Source organism: Sarcophilus harrisii, chromosome 4, assembly GCF_902635505.1.
Source record: "Sarcophilus harrisii chromosome 4, mSarHar1.11, whole genome shotgun sequence".
NCBI classification, from domain to species: domain Eukaryota; kingdom Metazoa; phylum Chordata; class Mammalia; order Dasyuromorphia; family Dasyuridae; genus Sarcophilus; species Sarcophilus harrisii.
In genome coordinates this window covers 281,106,750-281,123,734 of record NC_045429.1, presented here as the reverse complement: position 1 = coordinate 281,123,734, position 16,985 = coordinate 281,106,750, and the positions used below count along the sequence as shown (strand labels likewise).

Here is a 16,985-nt window from a genome sequence, read left to right as displayed (position 1 = left end):
AAGGGGGAGGAGGCTTAACGTGGGCAGCACATGGAGCAAAGGAAGGGAAGGGACTGTAGTGTGCTGCACAGAAGAAAAGAGATTTTGTCTACTCTACCCCAACACCAAATTTTTTACTGGTTGGAACAAGTGGATATTTCCAGAAATCCATTATTGCCCAATTCCAGGAGCCTAATAACCTGATCACATCCTTTTCTCTTGGGAAATCCTAAGAGAGAAGATTTCTAGTTATTGGACTTTGCCAAACACTTTCTGTGTATACTACCAATGGATGCTCTTTTTTAAAAGTTGCGATGGGACAGCTGGGGCTACTTCAATAAGGACATATGAGAACCCTGTGTACAAGAAGAGTTTATTGTTATAATCAAATGAAAATAAAATTTATAGCAGCTACTCTGTTACTATTGTGCCCATATGTTCAAAGATTCAGAGTAGCGATTATAATTTAAGATCATTTTCCCATAGTCAAACCAAATAATTTTATTATTAAAACCAAAATTTACTTTATTTCTTTATGCCTTGTAATCAGTAGCAATCTTGTGCTCCCTGATGGTAGTGTATCACTTAATTATTACTACACACAGAGCTACAACATCAATTATATTAAAATGTTTCTTAATAGAAGTTCACTTGCTTTTCACACAGCCTTTTCCCCTAAGATTCCTGGCCAAAGGTTCCTTGTTCTTTCATTCACTCCTCTCTTACTCCTTTCTGTATCTTCCCTTCTGGCCCCCAAATATGAAGAGCATTTGCATACTACATCCACCTGCTTTTTGCCCTCTTCCCTGAGGTACCCAAGATGCTAAAGCAGCTCTACCACCTAAGGATTCCTTAGGGGGGAGGGGGAGAAGATCATTCTGTTGTGAACAGATATAGAATTTCCTGACCATTGGTGTTGGCACAAGAGGGGAGAACAGTTTAGGATGGGTTCTTAGAGCATAGAGATAGGAAAAGAACATGTTATTTAATAGAGCCCCTCATTGAGGAGGACTGTCCCAAAAGAGAGTGTACTCCCCAAGAGTACGCTCTCTTTTGGGACAGTCCTGCAAGAAACCACTGATGCCAGGACATACTTCTCTTCAGAACTAGCATGTCCCCAAGAAGAGATATTCATCAGGTATTGTTGCTCCTGCTCCCTGGGTGAGTAGAAATGGCATTAAGTTTGGAGATGGTCCAGTTATAAGTCCTCTCAATCTAGTAGCTCTCATCCTAGGTATCCCAAAATGGCTAAAGTGAGGTTAAGTCTTAGGCCAGTTAGATTTCAAGAGTAAAGAAAAGCCTGCTGCTCCAACCTGTTGGTTGATTTCTTAAATTCCTTATTTGAGGAGCAGCAAGTCTTTCATTTCACAAATGTATGTCTTTTCAAAACAAATAATGGTGGGGCCTGAGAATAATGAAGGGGTTTCAGTTAGCAGATCTGTTACTGACTATGATCAAGTCATTTCTCATTTAATAAAAAGAGGAATGGGCTAGAAAGCAAGAAGACATTGTATCCCTGGAGTAGTGTAGAGACAGTGCACCCCTTCAGGGGAAGAAGGAGTAAAAAATATGAGCTAGGGCTTCCAAATTCAGCTATTTTTGCAATTTTGCCTAGAGCTTGCCATATTTTATCTTCATTTTTGCTCTAGCAAACAGTAGCTGGTCTTCAGAAGTATGTTATTTCCTGTTCACACTGGCACCCAAATGGGAATGTTGCCCACCACCCCCTTAGGCCTTAAAAGACAAACTTGCCATTTGTGAGCCAAAGTGGCATGTTTGTGCTGGAGCTGGCATTAGTTGGGAAGAGAAGGCCAAAAAGTTAGACCAAATAAAGACTGGAGGATAAGAACCCTGACAATGAGCATAACCTAGGAAGGATTCTGGATCATTGGGATTTTTTTTTCCCAAGAGGCCACTGGAGTGTTGTATGCCACCCTGGGCTGTCATTTCATTCTTGCTTATTCCTGCAGTACTGTGCATTTAATAAATTTTTGTTTATTAATGAATTAATAGTGAAATGGGGTAGGGGGACAGCTAGTTGGTGTAGTGGATGGAGCACCAGCCCTGAAGTCAGGAGGACCTGAGTTCAAATCTGACCTCAGACACTTAACATTTCCTGGCTATATGACCCTAGGCAAGTCACTTAACCCCAATTGCCTTAGCACCAAAAAAAATTTTTTTTTAAATTAGTGAAATGGGAATGGCACCAATAGAAATTTTTCTTTGATCTAGAATAGAGACAGGAAGTGTTTATTGTTCATTAAAAGAAAAATGCAGAAGAGGATACTAAAATACTCTTAGTTCCAGGCTTTGACCAAGTCTGTGCCTGAGTACAGTTCTTTCTGACTTTTAAGCATTCTCCCTTTTTAATAATGCCCCTGGACCTTCCAGGTATCAGAAAGGGCTCAAAGAATGTTAAGAATGTAACTGTCATTTATATTGTCCTGTAATCATCTTTGCCCCAGGCAGCAATAGAATAGTTTCATGCACAAGACTTTCCTCTAGGATACACATGGGGAAAGGACTGTATCTTCATTGTCACTAAAAGGTCTCATCTGATTCTCCTGCCTTCTCCTTCTAGCCCCATCAGTGCTATAGCTTTGGTATAAAAGTCAGCCTAGAACATCATTCCAAAGTTTGAGATGCTTTTTATGTTACTTACAGACAGTTTCAGACTATCTTATCTCTTGATAAACTGTTGCCTTCATTTGGGTTATTGGCAGGAACTGTTGACTTTCTCCTCTAATGGCTCAATTGTCTTGGCCCCTTGGTTGAGAAAATATCTGTATCTTAACTCTTCCTAAGCCATTATTTGGGATTCAGAGCCCATTCTTTCAAGCCTTTCCATGAGCTGACTGTAAGGGGCTTTCCAGAGCAGCTCCAGCATGGGAAAGTATTGTCTACTAGCAGGGGAAAAGCTGGGTCTTAGCTCTACATAGCTAACTCTAAAAATCTTTAGAACTAAGTGGTAAGGATTTATATTTATATAAACCTTATATAAACCTCTGCTTCCTCCCAAAACAAGGAAGTTCATTCCAGCTCTAAAGTTGCTTAAACCTGAGTTTGCTTCTATATAATTTGTCTTCCCCACCCTTTAAAACCCAAACTAAAGTGAATCCTTGCCTGTCTGCCTGGTGTAAAGGCTCCAGGTAATGAATTACTTTTCTGTAATCCAACTATATGTACCGATAGAATTGTATCCTGACCTGTGCTTAGTCTCAGAAGCCTTTATTCAGTGTCTTTGGATGTGAGGTTGTACCTAGCAAGGTAGACATAGAAATTCCCCGTGTACCCTCTCAGACTCGGGCAACAAACAACCCTCCCATCTCTGATAGGGAGAGAGATAATTAGAATTATATTAAACAAATGCATCAATTAAAAGCACATGGTAAATAGCCATGTGCTACCCTTTGCCATCTAAGATCAGGCTTTTTATGATGGTCCCTATCTTGGTGACTCACTTAAATATTTACAATTAACTCAGAGGAGTCCATGTATTTTAGTGATATGCCTTAAATAAATATAATGAACTGAGGACATTTCAGGCCAAAATAAATACTCTTTCAATTAGAGAAAGCTTTCTTATAGGTGGAAGATTTTTAGAAGTAGTTAAGAAGCATTCATGATAAGCTCAAGGAGAGGGTATTCAAACATGGGATGTGGTGGCTGGGTGGTTCATTGATTAGAGCTTTGGGTCTAGAGTCAGGAGGATCTGAGTTCAAATCGGATCTCAGACACTCAACTAGCTATGTGACTTATGGACAAGTCACTTAACGTCTGTCTGCACTTTTTCCTAATCTGTAAAGATGGAAATCTCCCAGAATCATTGTGAGGATTAAATGAGATAATATTTATAAAGCTCTTAGCCTGGCACAGTAGGAACTATATATGACTTATATTACTGTTGCTGATATTATTATTATTAAAACTTAGGTGTGGAATGTTAGAATTATGAGAAGCCTTAAAGATCAATTGTTCTAAATCCCTCATCTCATAGAGCAGGAATTTAGCTGACATTCATATAGTGCTTTACATATTTCATCTAACAGAAGTCTTTAAAGGGAGGGTGTCTTGCTAAAAAGAAGGTCATAGAGCTAGTTCACTCTAGAAAACCCAGGTCTTCCCCAGCCTGTCTACAACATCAGCAGCTTCAGAGATAGTACTGAATAATCAGAAGAAGAAGTCATATTGCTTTTTTTTGATTAATCTTGAAATAAATGAACAGAAGAGTGTTGTTTAGTTGTTTTTCAGTTGTGTTCAACTTTTTGTGACCTCATGTGGAATTTTCTTGACACACATACTGGAGTGGTTTGCCGTTTCCCTCTCCAACTCATTTAACAGATGAAGAAACTGAGGCAGTTAAGCGACTTCCCCTTAGCTAGTTCCGAGACTGGATTTGAACTTAAGTCTTCCCTGGCTTTAGGCCTAATGCTCTAACCCCCTGTGCCACCTAGCTGTCAGACAGGAGAGTAGGAAGAGGCAAAGTGATGAAGGATCATAGATAAATCAGCCAGCATCTGCTTTGTATGTGCCAGACACTGACATTGCTAAGCAGTAAAAATTGTAGACTTAGAGCTGGCAGGGACCTTAGAGATAGTTATCTGGTCTGATTTACTCATTTTGCACTTAAGAAACTTACCAAAGGCCAGAAATGCTAAGATATCTTAAGGTTATACATATCAAATGAGTGGCAGAACCAGGAATCCTCATATTCTGATTCCATGGGTCTCTTTGTATTTAACAGACCAAATCTAGAATAGAAGAGCCTACTGAGGTAGGCCTCATTGTAGTAAAATTGAAGACTATTTTTCCAGGATCTTTTGGTGATGAACAATCTTCGCAACTGGCAATCATTCCAGCAAGAGTTAATCTGAACCAAGGTTAGCCATATCAATAGTGTCACAGTCCAAGAAGGACTTTCAGAGCTTGATCCCCTACTTCTTACCCTGCTCCTATAATACACACACATATACAAAAGAAGGAATAAGGATTTTATCATTTTTATTTTTACTTAGAAATTAGTAGCATTTTTATTTTCAGCCCAAGTTCTCTACTGGTAGCCATGTAATGTCAATGTGATGTCATAAGAATGAGAAGATTTATGTTTGGATATAGATAAGAATCTCACAGAGTAAGTAGGCATAGTTGGGCTGGGATCTGTAGTGTTGAAGGAAGTATCCACATGAATGAGATCATAGATCTCTTGGAGTTTTAGAGTGGGATTCCATTATTAATGCAGCATAAACATGAAAGCTAAGTCAGTGACTGAAAAGAGAATGGAAAAACTTTTCTTCAGAAAATGTACTAGACTCCTCTCTCCCTTCTTCCCTCCCTCTGGAAACTTCTCAGTGTTTGGGACAACCTACTCAATTTGACTACTACAGAGATCACTCAATAGAAAGCAGAATTATTTATTAGAATCTTGAGAAGCAGACCCTATCCTGGTCTGCGAGCCAAATTTCACAGCAGGATAGGGCCAGAGCCTTGAAAATGCTTACAGCTTTTATACATTTCAGATAAAGAATCTCCATAATCCTACTCTCTATATGTTTAGTCACATAAGTCTACTGTTCCCCTAGTTGGTCAGTGGAATGTAGTAAACAAGGTGATGTACATTCTTTGGCCACGGTGGACAATGGAATGTAGTCCAGGTGTGACTCCAGAGAAGCTGAAACTGAGGCCTATAGGCTTGATCTACTTTAGCTAACAGTCTCTGATCAATATGAGCTTAATCTGTAAGTTCTTCATCTTTTCCCACACATCAGATAAGGCCCTAAAACACCTCAAGTAAAAACTTTACAGAATGAAATAGAAGCATGGTATTCTCCTTCAGAAATCACTAGAGATTTGATTCTCACAGCATCTATGTTTTGGCAATATTTATCACCAGGAGATCAGACTAGACAAGTTTAAATTACTGCTAGCCCCTTTATCTTGGCTATTCTTTCTGCCAACAGCTGAACAGCCAGCTAGGAATTGAGATACTGCACATCCCTCAGCCTCTTGTCTTCCTCACTCAGGCTCAGCCTCCTTTCTACTTTATTGTTCTCATATTTCCAGTATTTCTAAAGCAAGGTAAACAGGATTGAGGGGGCAGGAAACAGACTTGACCCAAAAAGAATCTAATCCTGGGGAAATTTAGGGGAGATCCCCTTACCTTCAAATGCAGAGTTCTTAGAGTAGACTTTGTGGGGTGATAGAAGGGAAGGAAGGGTTCATGGCACCTACCTTTGGAAAGCTCAAGTTCTGTTGAAGAAGATGAAAAGGCTGGGGCATATTGACAAAATCAACAAACACAGATCTATATGTGCAGCTGGTTACTTCTTAGGCAGGTGCTTATAAGCATTCTAGAGCCAGGATGAAGGGTTATAGTCACAGCTGGACAAGAGAAGTCTGAGGAGGTATTACAGGCAGGGCTGAGTCTTATGGAAGAAGAAACATAGGTGGGTGTGTATTGTGCTGCTAGCTGAAGGTAATACAAAAGAACTGGAAGATTGCTACAATCTGAGCTAAATCTCTGGAGTCAGGAGACCAAAATCTCAGCTTGCCAATTGCTTCTTCTTTCTGGGCTTCAGTGTCCCACTCTGTAAGAAAAGATAATTGACATTGCTCTAAAGTCATTCAATCTTGTCCAACTCTTAATGACCATGTGGACATTGCATGCCAGGCTTGTATACGTCATTACTGAAATCCATCCAAGTTCATGTTCATTATTTCCACAACACTGTCCCTCTCACCTTTTGCTGTTCCCTTTTCAAGACTTCAGATTATCTTAACATCAGGATCTTTTCTTAATCTTAATGAAGACTTAATGAGTGTCATCTTCTCATTTCATGACCAAAGTATTTAAGCTTCAGCTTCGGTATTTGACCTTCTAGCAAATAGCCTGAATTAATTTCTTTATGTATTGATTGATTTGATTTCCCTGCTGTCCAAGAGACTTTCAGAAGTCTTCTCCATCCCCGATTCTGTGACCCTCAGCTTTCCTTATAGTGTAACTCTCATAGCCATACATTGCTATAGGAAAAATTATAGCTTTAACTATAAAGATCTTTGTTGGCAAGGCAATGCCTTTTAGCATGCTGTTCAAATTTGCTAGAACTTTCCTCTTTCTTCATGGCAGCAGTTGCTATACATAGTGATCTTTGAGCCCAAAATTGATAAAAGGGTGAGAAAAGCAATATTGACATAAAATCTCAAAAAACAACAGAATATCTGTTCAAATCCAAGACAAATTATTAAACGTCACAGTAGCCAAATCTCTGCTCCAACCACTGATACAAAGAGGCGAAAGTTGATCAGTTCTATGGAGACCGACATCTAGAAATAATACCAAAAAAAGATGTCACATTCAACAGAAGGGATTGGGAATGCTAACATAGGAAATTAAAAGATAATTGGAATAATAGGCAAGTTTGGCCTTGGAGTACAAAATGAAGTAGGACAGATACTAATAGAGTTTTGTACTTTGCAGCCTGAGATGGAAAAGCTCTATACAGTCCATTAACAAGACCTGGAGTTGACTGTGGCAGCAATAAAAAACATTCCAAAGAAAAATAGTTAATAATTTTATTCAAATTCTGGGTCATGTAACATGGAGGAGACATTGACTGTGTGTCTGTCTGTCTGTCTCTCTTGTCTCCCTCTCTCCTCCTCTCTTCTACCTCCTCCCTCTCTACACATACACATACATAATCTGTGGAATTGTGGGACACGTCTATTACTCACCGATAAGAGTATGTGCCACACTCTTGAGTGGATAAATTGCCATGGACCTATCTGTAAAGAATAAAATAAGAAATGGGGCAGCAAGGTGGCCCAGTGGATAGAGCACCAGCCCTGGTCTCAGACAATTAACACTTCCTATTGTGTGACCCTGGGCAAGTCACTTAACCCCAATTGCCTCAGCAAAAACAACAACAACAACAACAACAAAGAATAAAATAAAATATAGCAGTTGAGCCAGATGATCTCTAAGGCTCCTCAGCACTGATTTGCTGTGGTCCTGAGATGATAAGCAGGGTCTTCTTGACCAGAAAGTCTTAGCCAAAGAATAGTAGGAGATGAGGAGTGACACTCAAAAGATTGTTAGTGGACTCCTTATGTTTTGGGGTTTAATTTCATGTAAAAGGCAGACAGAAGTCATGTGCCCCCAGACAACCCATGAGTAAGCAGGTAGAAAGCCTCCTGTCAGCTTTTTCCCCAAATCCCATAGCCCCTGTGACTCTAATCTTTCTCATCAGACTCTGGCTTTCACAATACAAGCAATATATCCCCAAGCAAGGAGGAGCCACTTTCTGAGGATCAGCTGCAGCTGTATTGCTGGAACTGAGCCTTTATCTGAAAGCTCTCTTCTGTCCTCCCCGAACAAAACCAGCAACTTCCAACAGAACCCCATCCCTCCAGACCCACTGAATGAGGTTTTTTTGGGGAGGGGATACACACACAGAACTCCCCAGGTTGTGTGTCCCTGGTATTGGTCATCCTTGGGGGCCCATGCCTGCAGTGTGAAACTTTTGTGTCCTATCCCTTTAGACCTTTCTCAGAGCTCCTCGCCATCCCTATCGGATCAACTCCAGATGGGCTGTGATAGCGCTTCCTCCGGGAGTCTTAACATGGAATGCCGGGTCTGTGGGGACAAGGCGTCGGGCTTCCACTATGGCGTTCACGCGTGTGAGGGCTGCAAGGTATGGCTAGGATTTCAAACCCTTCAAATGGAACAGTGAAGAGACTGAGTCTTTAAGGAACAGGGTGGGGAGCCAAAGGCTGCTGGCTCTTGCCTGCACTTCTTACAACCTCCTCCCTGTCACCTTGTCAGATGAGAGTTCTGGGCGTTCCTAAAGGTGGCTGCTGAGCTGACTGGAGGGAAAGGCGCTGAGGTCAGATCTCTTCTCCTGGGTCTTTTCCACCCTCTCTCTCCCCCTGCTGGCCATTTGTTGCACTAGGCCAGCTCCTCCTTTATTGCCTTTCCCTTCTACCTCCTTCTGGGTTTCCAGCGTCTCCTGGGGTCCTCAACTTGAAACAACGGCATCTCTGCTGTAGTCAGTGGCCCAGTGAGAGGTTCCAGACTTTCTCTGCCTAAAAATCTGAAAACCTGGAAAGAATTGAAAAGCATTAGGAATGTTATTTTCTGAGGCCTGCTCAGAAAACCATCCTCTGCTTTTATCCTTTTCCCTTCCTTCAAAGGGGGAAGGGGGAGAGATAATGTTAGTGTTTCTGTTTTCTAAGATTTTTACCAACATGTGCATTTATATGCAACTCAAGTTAGATATAATACATCTTTGTGTTCCTAAATTAACAATAAATTTGAGCTTTAAGGGATTTTTTCCAAAATAAGCATTTTATATATTACCCTTAATTTTTTTTCTTCCATTCCATTTGTCCCCCATCAGAAACCAAAACAAAACACTCTTAATTCACTACCCCATATATGTAATATATGTTCCTACCACTGATTTTAATTTGGCTTAATGAGCATGCTTAGCATTCTCAGTGAACCCATTCATTTAGCTCAATGCATTAAGTATCTACTACCATGCATTAGACACCATGGTAGGTCCTGAAAGTGCAGAGATAAAAAGGATTTGAGACATGTGTGATACATACAATACTATGTAGAATATGATAAAGGCAAGGGAGAAAGGCAGAACCATGCTCTCCAAGCTTCTGAGTAGGGACTAAATGCTTTTAATAAAAGAGATGGGAGAATGAGGATGGCTTTGTGGAAGACAGGTTACCTGAGCTAGGTCTTGGAAGAAAGGAACAAACTTAATGAATGAAAACCCAGAGCACAGCAGACTAGTCCAGCATAGTACAAGGCTGAGACTCGGGACTGGTCAGCCAACAATCCAGGAGTCATTTACAGTACAGCAGAGATGTGTAGTTTGGAATCTTATGGTGGAAGGAGGGCTAGAGCTGTCTGTGATTTCTCCACAAGCCTTTCTTCAGCACTCCTCTTCTTCCCCTCCTCTTTTTTTTTTGTTCCTACTCCTCTGTGTGAACAGATAGAGGACATTTAGGCCCTTAATGCTTCTCTCTTTCTCTGTGTTCTTGTTTGCCAGGGCTTTTTCCGCAGAACCATCCGTATGAAGCTCGAATATGAGAAATGTGACCGGAGTTGCAAGGTCCAAAAGAAGAATCGCAACAAGTGTCAGCATTGCCGCTTTCAGAAATGTCTGGCACTGGGCATGTCTCACAATGGTGAGGACTCAGAGACTGTCAGGAATAGTTCTGTCGTGGAAACAAGTGGAATGAGGGTGGGGAGGAATACACAGAAGCTGTGGGGTTGCTCGTGCTGTTCAGTCCTGATAAGGGTCATCATTGTGGTGAGTACTGTTTTTCAGCCCGTTTGTGCTGGACTCTGAGCTAATAGTTTAGGTTGCTCTAAGCACAAAAAGCATGTTCGTGGCTTGGAGAAGTGATGATAAACCAAAGAATCTCAGTGATGGATATAACCACATCTTCTAGAACCCAACTTCTTAAACTGTGGTTCACTACACCATATGGGTTCTCATAACTGAATGTGGAGGGTAGTGTCACAAAATTATGATTTATCTTTCAGGAAATGTTTGATCTGTATATCTATTTTATATGCCATGGGGTTATGTAAAAATTTATTGGGCAAAAAATTTTCTCAAGTGGAAGAAGTATAAGAACCCTATAGAATAGCAATAACAGAAACAGTATCCCCTTCCACATGCTTTTATCCCTCATAAGTGGCCACAGAATGTCCCTGATAGTGAGCTTTTAAGGAAAGGACATGCTAAGGGAGGATGTTAGACCATAGGAACATTACTTATAGCTTCCAAGCTGTAAGTGCCTTAACTCAGAAGAAGCATTTTGGGGGTATGACAAACTTTATATTCTCATTACTTATGGGAGAATTGACAATACATGTGAGTCATACTGGTAGCCAAGCAGGAATTTGATAGATGGCTTGATCCCTAAAAGTTATCTTTTCTTTGGGGACAGTATCCCGCACATATTAGGAGCTTCATAATCAGTGTAAATTGAACTGACATTTGCCTCCTCCTTGCTCCTAAATAAGGGCCCTCCATTCAGGGGTAGTGCAGCTTGTTCTTCTAATTCAGTTCACAACAGCAAATATTTAGTTCCTATTATGTGCAAGTATTGTGCCAAATCACCATGAAACTTCTTTACCCTGAACAAGCATATATTCTACTTTTTCAGTATGGACACCCAGATCAGGGAGAACTAAAGTCCTATGGACACCTCATGTTTATGTCTGTTAAGAAACTAGGCTGCTCCTCATTATCTCCCATCTACCCACTTCTCTTACTAAACAGAGTTTAATTCCAGAATCCCTTCATCTGCTTAAAGTCTTGGATTTCTCCTGTGTATTTTAAAAATAACTGTCCCCTACTTTGATTTTATTATATGGGTGATAAAGCTCACTCATTTTTCCCTGTAATCTTTTCTTTGAATATCTTTCTTCTGTTTCACTCTTCAGGCCACAAGAGTTTTCCTGAGCAATTTTTAAAAATAAATTGATTACCCCTCTCTAGCTTTCCCAATTATTAAATCTCCCCTAACCCCCATAAAAGGAAACCAGCTCCTCAAGTTGTTCTGTGATCTTAAAAGGATCACAGACATGAACAGATGGTGGTTATAAGCTCTCTCCTAACAGTAATAATATAGTCCTTTACAATTTACAGAGTGCTTTCGTATGCATTTTATCACTTTTAAAGGAATTATTGTCCCCACTTTATAGATGGGAAAGGAAAAGCTAAGAGGCCAAAGCCGTGTAGATATGGTCAAGTAGCAGAGGTTCTCCAAACCCTTAGTCTGGGGCTCTCCGTTAACAACAGGCTGTATCATCACAATTTGTCCTAGGCTCCCCAGTCAAGAGTAGGGCAGATCCAGGGCTAGCCAGCTGTTAGCCATAAAAAAATTTTTTTTTTTTTTTTAATTTAATAGCCTTTAATTTACAGGATATATACATGGGTAACTTTACAGCATTAACAATTGCCAAACCTCTTGTTCCAATTTTTCACCTCTTACCCCCCACCCCTCCCTAAATGGCAGGATGACCAGTAGATGTTAAATATATTAAAATATAACTTAGATACACAATAAGTATACATGACCAAAACATTATTTTGCTGTACAAAAAGAATCAGACTCTGAATTATTGTACAATTAGCTTGTGAAGGAAATCAAAGATGCAGGTGTGCATAAATATAGGGACTGGGAATTCAATGTAATGGTTTTAGTCATCTCCCAGAGTTCTTTTTCTGGGTATAGCTAGTTCAGTTCATTACTGCTCCATTAGAAATGATTTGGTTGATCTCGTTGCTGAGGATGGCCTGATCCATCAGGACTGGTCATCATCTAGTATTGTTGTTGAAGTATATAATGATCTCCTGGTCCTGCTCATTTCACTTAGCATCAGTTCGTGTAAGTCTCTCCATGTTAGCCATAAAAATTACCTGTTCCAACCCTGTAGTGGGGTTCCAAAGGTCTCCAAAGCTATCAACATAGCCCAGGGCTTTGCAAACAATAGGTGCTTAAGTAATAAATAAATGGTGCTTGGATGACTGACTGACTAGGCTGTGAGAGATTCACAGTACTCTGTGGGCATCTGCCCAAGAGAACGTTTATAGATAGAATCTGTCTTCTTCCTACACCACGTCCAGTTTCCCTGTCTTATTCCCATGTACCAGCAATTCGCTTTGGCCGGATGCCAGAAGCAGAAAAGAGGAGGCTGGTAGAAGGACTGACTGCAAGTGAAGTGAGTGGTCAAAATCCACAAGGAGCTGACCTGAAGGCTTTCTCCAAGCATATCTATAATGCCTACCTGAAAAACTTCAACATGACCAAAAAGAAGGCTCGAGGGATCTTGACTGGCAAGGCCAGCAGCACACCTGTGAGTATAGCAGGAAGGCATGTGACCTCGGAGCTCGCCATGTCTGGGAAAGCCTCACCCTCTTGGGAGGAGGGATGGGGGGGATCCTGTGCTTCCTGCCTGTCTCTTTTGGAAGGGGGCTTTCTTTTTCCTGGGTGTTGATAAGGACAAGTGTGGAAGGCAGGGATTCTAGTGGTGAGGTATAGAATTCCCATGGGCAACCTCTCCTCACACACACTGCTTCCACTTCTAACTAGGGCTGGGGGGGGTGGGGTGTGCTGGGGTTTTGTAGCCCTTTGTGATCCACGACATGGACACGCTATGGCAGGCAGAGAAGGGACTAGTCTGGAAGCAGCTGGTGAATGGGCTCCCCCAGTACAAGGAGATGAGCGTACACGTATTCTACCGCTGCCAGTGCACCACAGTGGAAACAGTTCGCGAGCTCACCGAGTTTGCCAAGAGCATCCCCAGCTTTGTCAGCCTCTTCCTGAATGACCAGGTGACCCTGCTCAAGTACGGCGTCCATGAGGCTATTTTTGCCATGCTGGCCTCCATTATGAACAAGGATGGACTCTTGGTGGCTAATGGTAATGGCTTTGTGACCCGTGAGTTTCTCCGAAGTCTTCGAAAACCCTTCAGTGAGATCATCGAGCCCAAGTTTGAATTTGCTGTCAAGTTCAACGCCTTGGAGCTAGATGACAGTGACTTGGCTCTTTTCATTGCTGCCATCATCCTTTGTGGAGGTGAGCAAACAGGGAGCCTGAATTTACTATTGGAGGCCATAAGATTGTGGGTCTAGAACTAGCAAGGACCTTACAAGTCATGCTCCACTCCCCTTATTTTATAGTTAAGGAAATTTGGGTCCACAACAATTAGTTAAGTCACCCCAGTGGGAAGCCAAGATCTCAAGTCAGGTCCTCTAAAGTCCTTTAGTCACTTTCTAGCTGCTCTGCCCTGCCTTGCCCCCTCCATGCCAGATTTCTCCTTTCCCCCTCACTCCCCCTCCCCCATGTTGGTTTTGACCATTCTGAGGATTGAGCTGTTCCCAAAGGGACTCAAGATACTGATAACTTAGATCATGTTTTATAGGGTACTTTCTGGATCCAGAGTTTATACCACACTGCTCATGCTTGCAGGATGAAAGCCTATTTATAGAAGTGGGCACAAATATAAGCAATAGCTAAAATTTTATATATTATCATATTTGGTCTTCACAACTGACCTGTAAGGTTAGAGATGCTTGGATCACCTCCATTTTCCAAGTGAGAAAATCAAGTTGAGATATGAAGTAACTTGCCTAAGGTCCCATAGTAAGTGACAGATCAAAGATTCCAAAGCTAGGCTTTCCAACTTCAAGTACATTTTCTTTTTATTCTGTCACATTGCATTCCACCCTACAGGATAAGTTTAGTGACAAGTGAATGAAGCCACCTGCAAAACACATTGTAGGTGATACCTTTAGATCCATTTCAGAAAGAGCACAGGTACCTCCCCATCTTGACCCAAGATCACCTACTAAGAAGGCAGCCAAGAAGCTGTCAGGTTTCAGCTGTCAGATGGAGACAGGGAGAGAATAAGGCTATTGCCACAGCTCGAGAAAGGCTAGTAGATCAGCCTGGAGTGTTACCATATAAATGGCCATACCCCAGGAGATCAATGCAGGAGTTGGTTGGAGACTGCCTCCAAATTTTTCTCCCCAAAACTCCCTTCTCCCCATAGATCGCCCTGGCCTCATGAATGTCAAGCAAGTGGAGGAGATCCAAGACAACATCCTAAGGGCCCTGGAGTTCCACCTACAAGCCAACCATCCTGATGCACAGTACCTCTTCCCCAAGCTGCTGCAGAAAATGGCTGACTTAAGGCAGCTGGTGACAGAGCATGCTCAGATAATGCAGAAAATCAAAAAAACTGAAACAGAGACCTCACTGCATCCTCTACTTCAGGAGATCTATAAGGACATGTATTGAAGCCCTGAGATAAGAGATGCCCAGGGTGGTCTAGGCCACATGTGAGCTATCCAGGTACTAAATATCCTGGTGCTGAAGGACACATAGTGGCTTGAAGAAGCACTGTCCACATCCCAGTTCCGTTGACTTTACCCAGAGGCACTTGCATTCCTCTGGAGTAGTCCAAACTTACACTTGTGCTTGTGTGCATGCGTGTGCATACACACACACACACACACATTCTCTTTGTCTTTCTGTCTATCTCTTCCCTTCTTCCCTCCCCATCCCTTTCTGTCTGTCTCTCGGAACCAGGTTTGTATTATCTCACCAGCAGAAACTAGAACAGGCCTCTACTTTTTCCTCTTTGCTGGATGAGGCCTTTCTATTCCCTCCATTCTACTGGGACAAAAAGGTGGAGGAGGTGCCAAGCTTCTCAGGCTCTCATTTTCATAGTGTAAGACGTTTGAGACATCCCAAAGAAACACTAAGCTGGGTCTAGGCCTCCTGTCCCTCTCCCAGCCTTTAGCAGTTGACAAGATTTCATTCCCCTTTGAAACATCCTCCAGCTGTCTCCAACTTTCTCTCCAGTTCTCCTGGGAAATTGGTGGATAAGGTTGGAAGTAGTAACCTCAAGGAAATGGAAGGAATATGCAAACCAGAAAAGGGTCACCCAGCAGAACCCCTGTGGACTTCCTGGGACTTTGTGAATAGGTCTCCTAGGGTCAGTTATGGGCTTTGGTAGCAAACTAGATTGATGTCTAGCATTTCTGTTCTTCCGTGTTGGTGTTTACTACAGCCTCTGGTGCTGACTGACATGGGGACTCCCTCTTTGATGTCCAAGAGACTGGATGAGTATCTCTGAAAGCAGCAAGCCCCGTGGTGTTTGGGGAGGTTAAAAGGAAACCCACAATCCTTTAAGCCTTAGGGCTAATTTCATTTTGAAGGCCTTCTCCCTCCCTCTGGACAGTTGATGGGATTCAGCCATGTCAACCTCCTGTCCCACATTTCATTACTAAGTCTTAGTACACACTACCCTGCCCAGAAGCCATAACCAGTATCTAGATATTTTGAACTGAGTTTGAGCTTAACCTTCCCCCTTCCTGATAAGATGTGGAGAAGCTGGTGCTGTTATCCAAGTCCTAACACCCCCTACTGCACTCCCAAGAGCCACCATGCTGGCACCAACCACAAGCACTGAATTCACTTTAATCACAGGTTCCATCCCCTTTCCCTAAACAGGACAGAGCTTCAGGAGCCACATAGGGCTCCAGGCTCCCGGGTTGTTAGATTGGGTGAGCTGCATTCTCTTTTCTGGAAAGGTTTTAAATAAGAAATTCCCAGTGAACAGGGCATCTCTGTTGACTCAGCAGCTGCCCCAGCCTCTCCAACACCTGATGACAGTTTAACTGAAAGAGGTGGTGACTGGGGATGAGAGCAAAATATTTCATTCTGTATAATCTTCTGTAGGCTAGAATGACCTATCCCTTTTCTTCAAAGCTTACCACTACCACCTATCACCCAGTAGCCCATTGCACTGCTGGGCCCTGAGGAGGTCAGACAGGCTGATCTGGCCCAGCTCAGCATGTAGGTGCTTCTGTGAACCACCTCCCTCATGCCTGACATGTCCCTCACACTCCCTACCACCAGGAGAGAGGTCCAGGCCATTTTTTAAATTGTAACTTCTCACCTTGGAGGTAGGCACTAAGGTCTGGGGCACAACCTAGGAATATTCCTAGGAAGTCATTCCTAAGAGAAACAGCAGACTATCCACTCCAGCTCCTTGAGGGGGAAAATTATTTACTCTAGGGTCATCCTGGCAGAACTAGGACTGGAACCTAGTTCAGAGGAATCAAAGCTGGGCTCCTACAGCCTAGCAGATGGGTGGGAGCACTGGTGCAGGGAGCCTTTCAGGCTGCTGGCAGCCTTGGGTTAATGGGGTGGAGCTGGGAAGAAATGAGAAAGAAGAAAAGAAATCCCAGCTATTTTACCCCCTCTGCATTCTTTATGCTTTTTTTGGGGGGGAGGTGGGGGAGAGGAACCCAGACCACCTTATCCCTTCTTTATTCTGTCTTCTCCAAGTCCACCCTTGGCTTGGTATTGAGGTCAGAAGTTCCTGATGCAGGACCTCCACCACCCCCCCCCCCCCCCCCCCCCCCCCCCCCCCCCCCCCCCCCCCCCCCCCCCCCCCCCCCCCC

The 16,985-nt window shown here is 42.6% G+C and overlaps 1 protein-coding gene across 13 annotated transcripts in view; it reads left to right on the top strand.

Annotated features, from left to right (window-relative positions):
• PPARD (peroxisome proliferator activated receptor delta) overlaps positions 1 to 16,961 on the top strand; it is a 76,682-nt gene extending 59,721 nt beyond the window's left edge. For 10 of the 13 annotated variants that reach the window (XM_012549006.3, XM_023502928.2, XM_031965006.1 and 7 more), the window contains 5 exons: positions 8,515 to 8,666; positions 10,041 to 10,179; positions 12,663 to 12,865; positions 13,137 to 13,587; positions 14,564 to 14,811. In XM_012549006.3, the coding sequence (XP_012404460.1) occupies positions 8,515 to 8,666; positions 10,041 to 10,179; positions 12,663 to 12,865; positions 13,137 to 13,587; positions 14,564 to 14,811 (1,193 nt within the window). Of the gene's footprint in view, positions 1 to 8,514; positions 8,667 to 10,040; positions 10,180 to 12,662; positions 12,866 to 13,136; positions 13,588 to 14,563 lie in introns of all 13 variants that reach the window. The other 3 variants (XM_012549008.3, XM_031965010.1, XM_031965009.1) reach the window with 3 other exon arrangements.
• Positions 16,962 to 16,985: the final 24 nt, after the last annotated feature.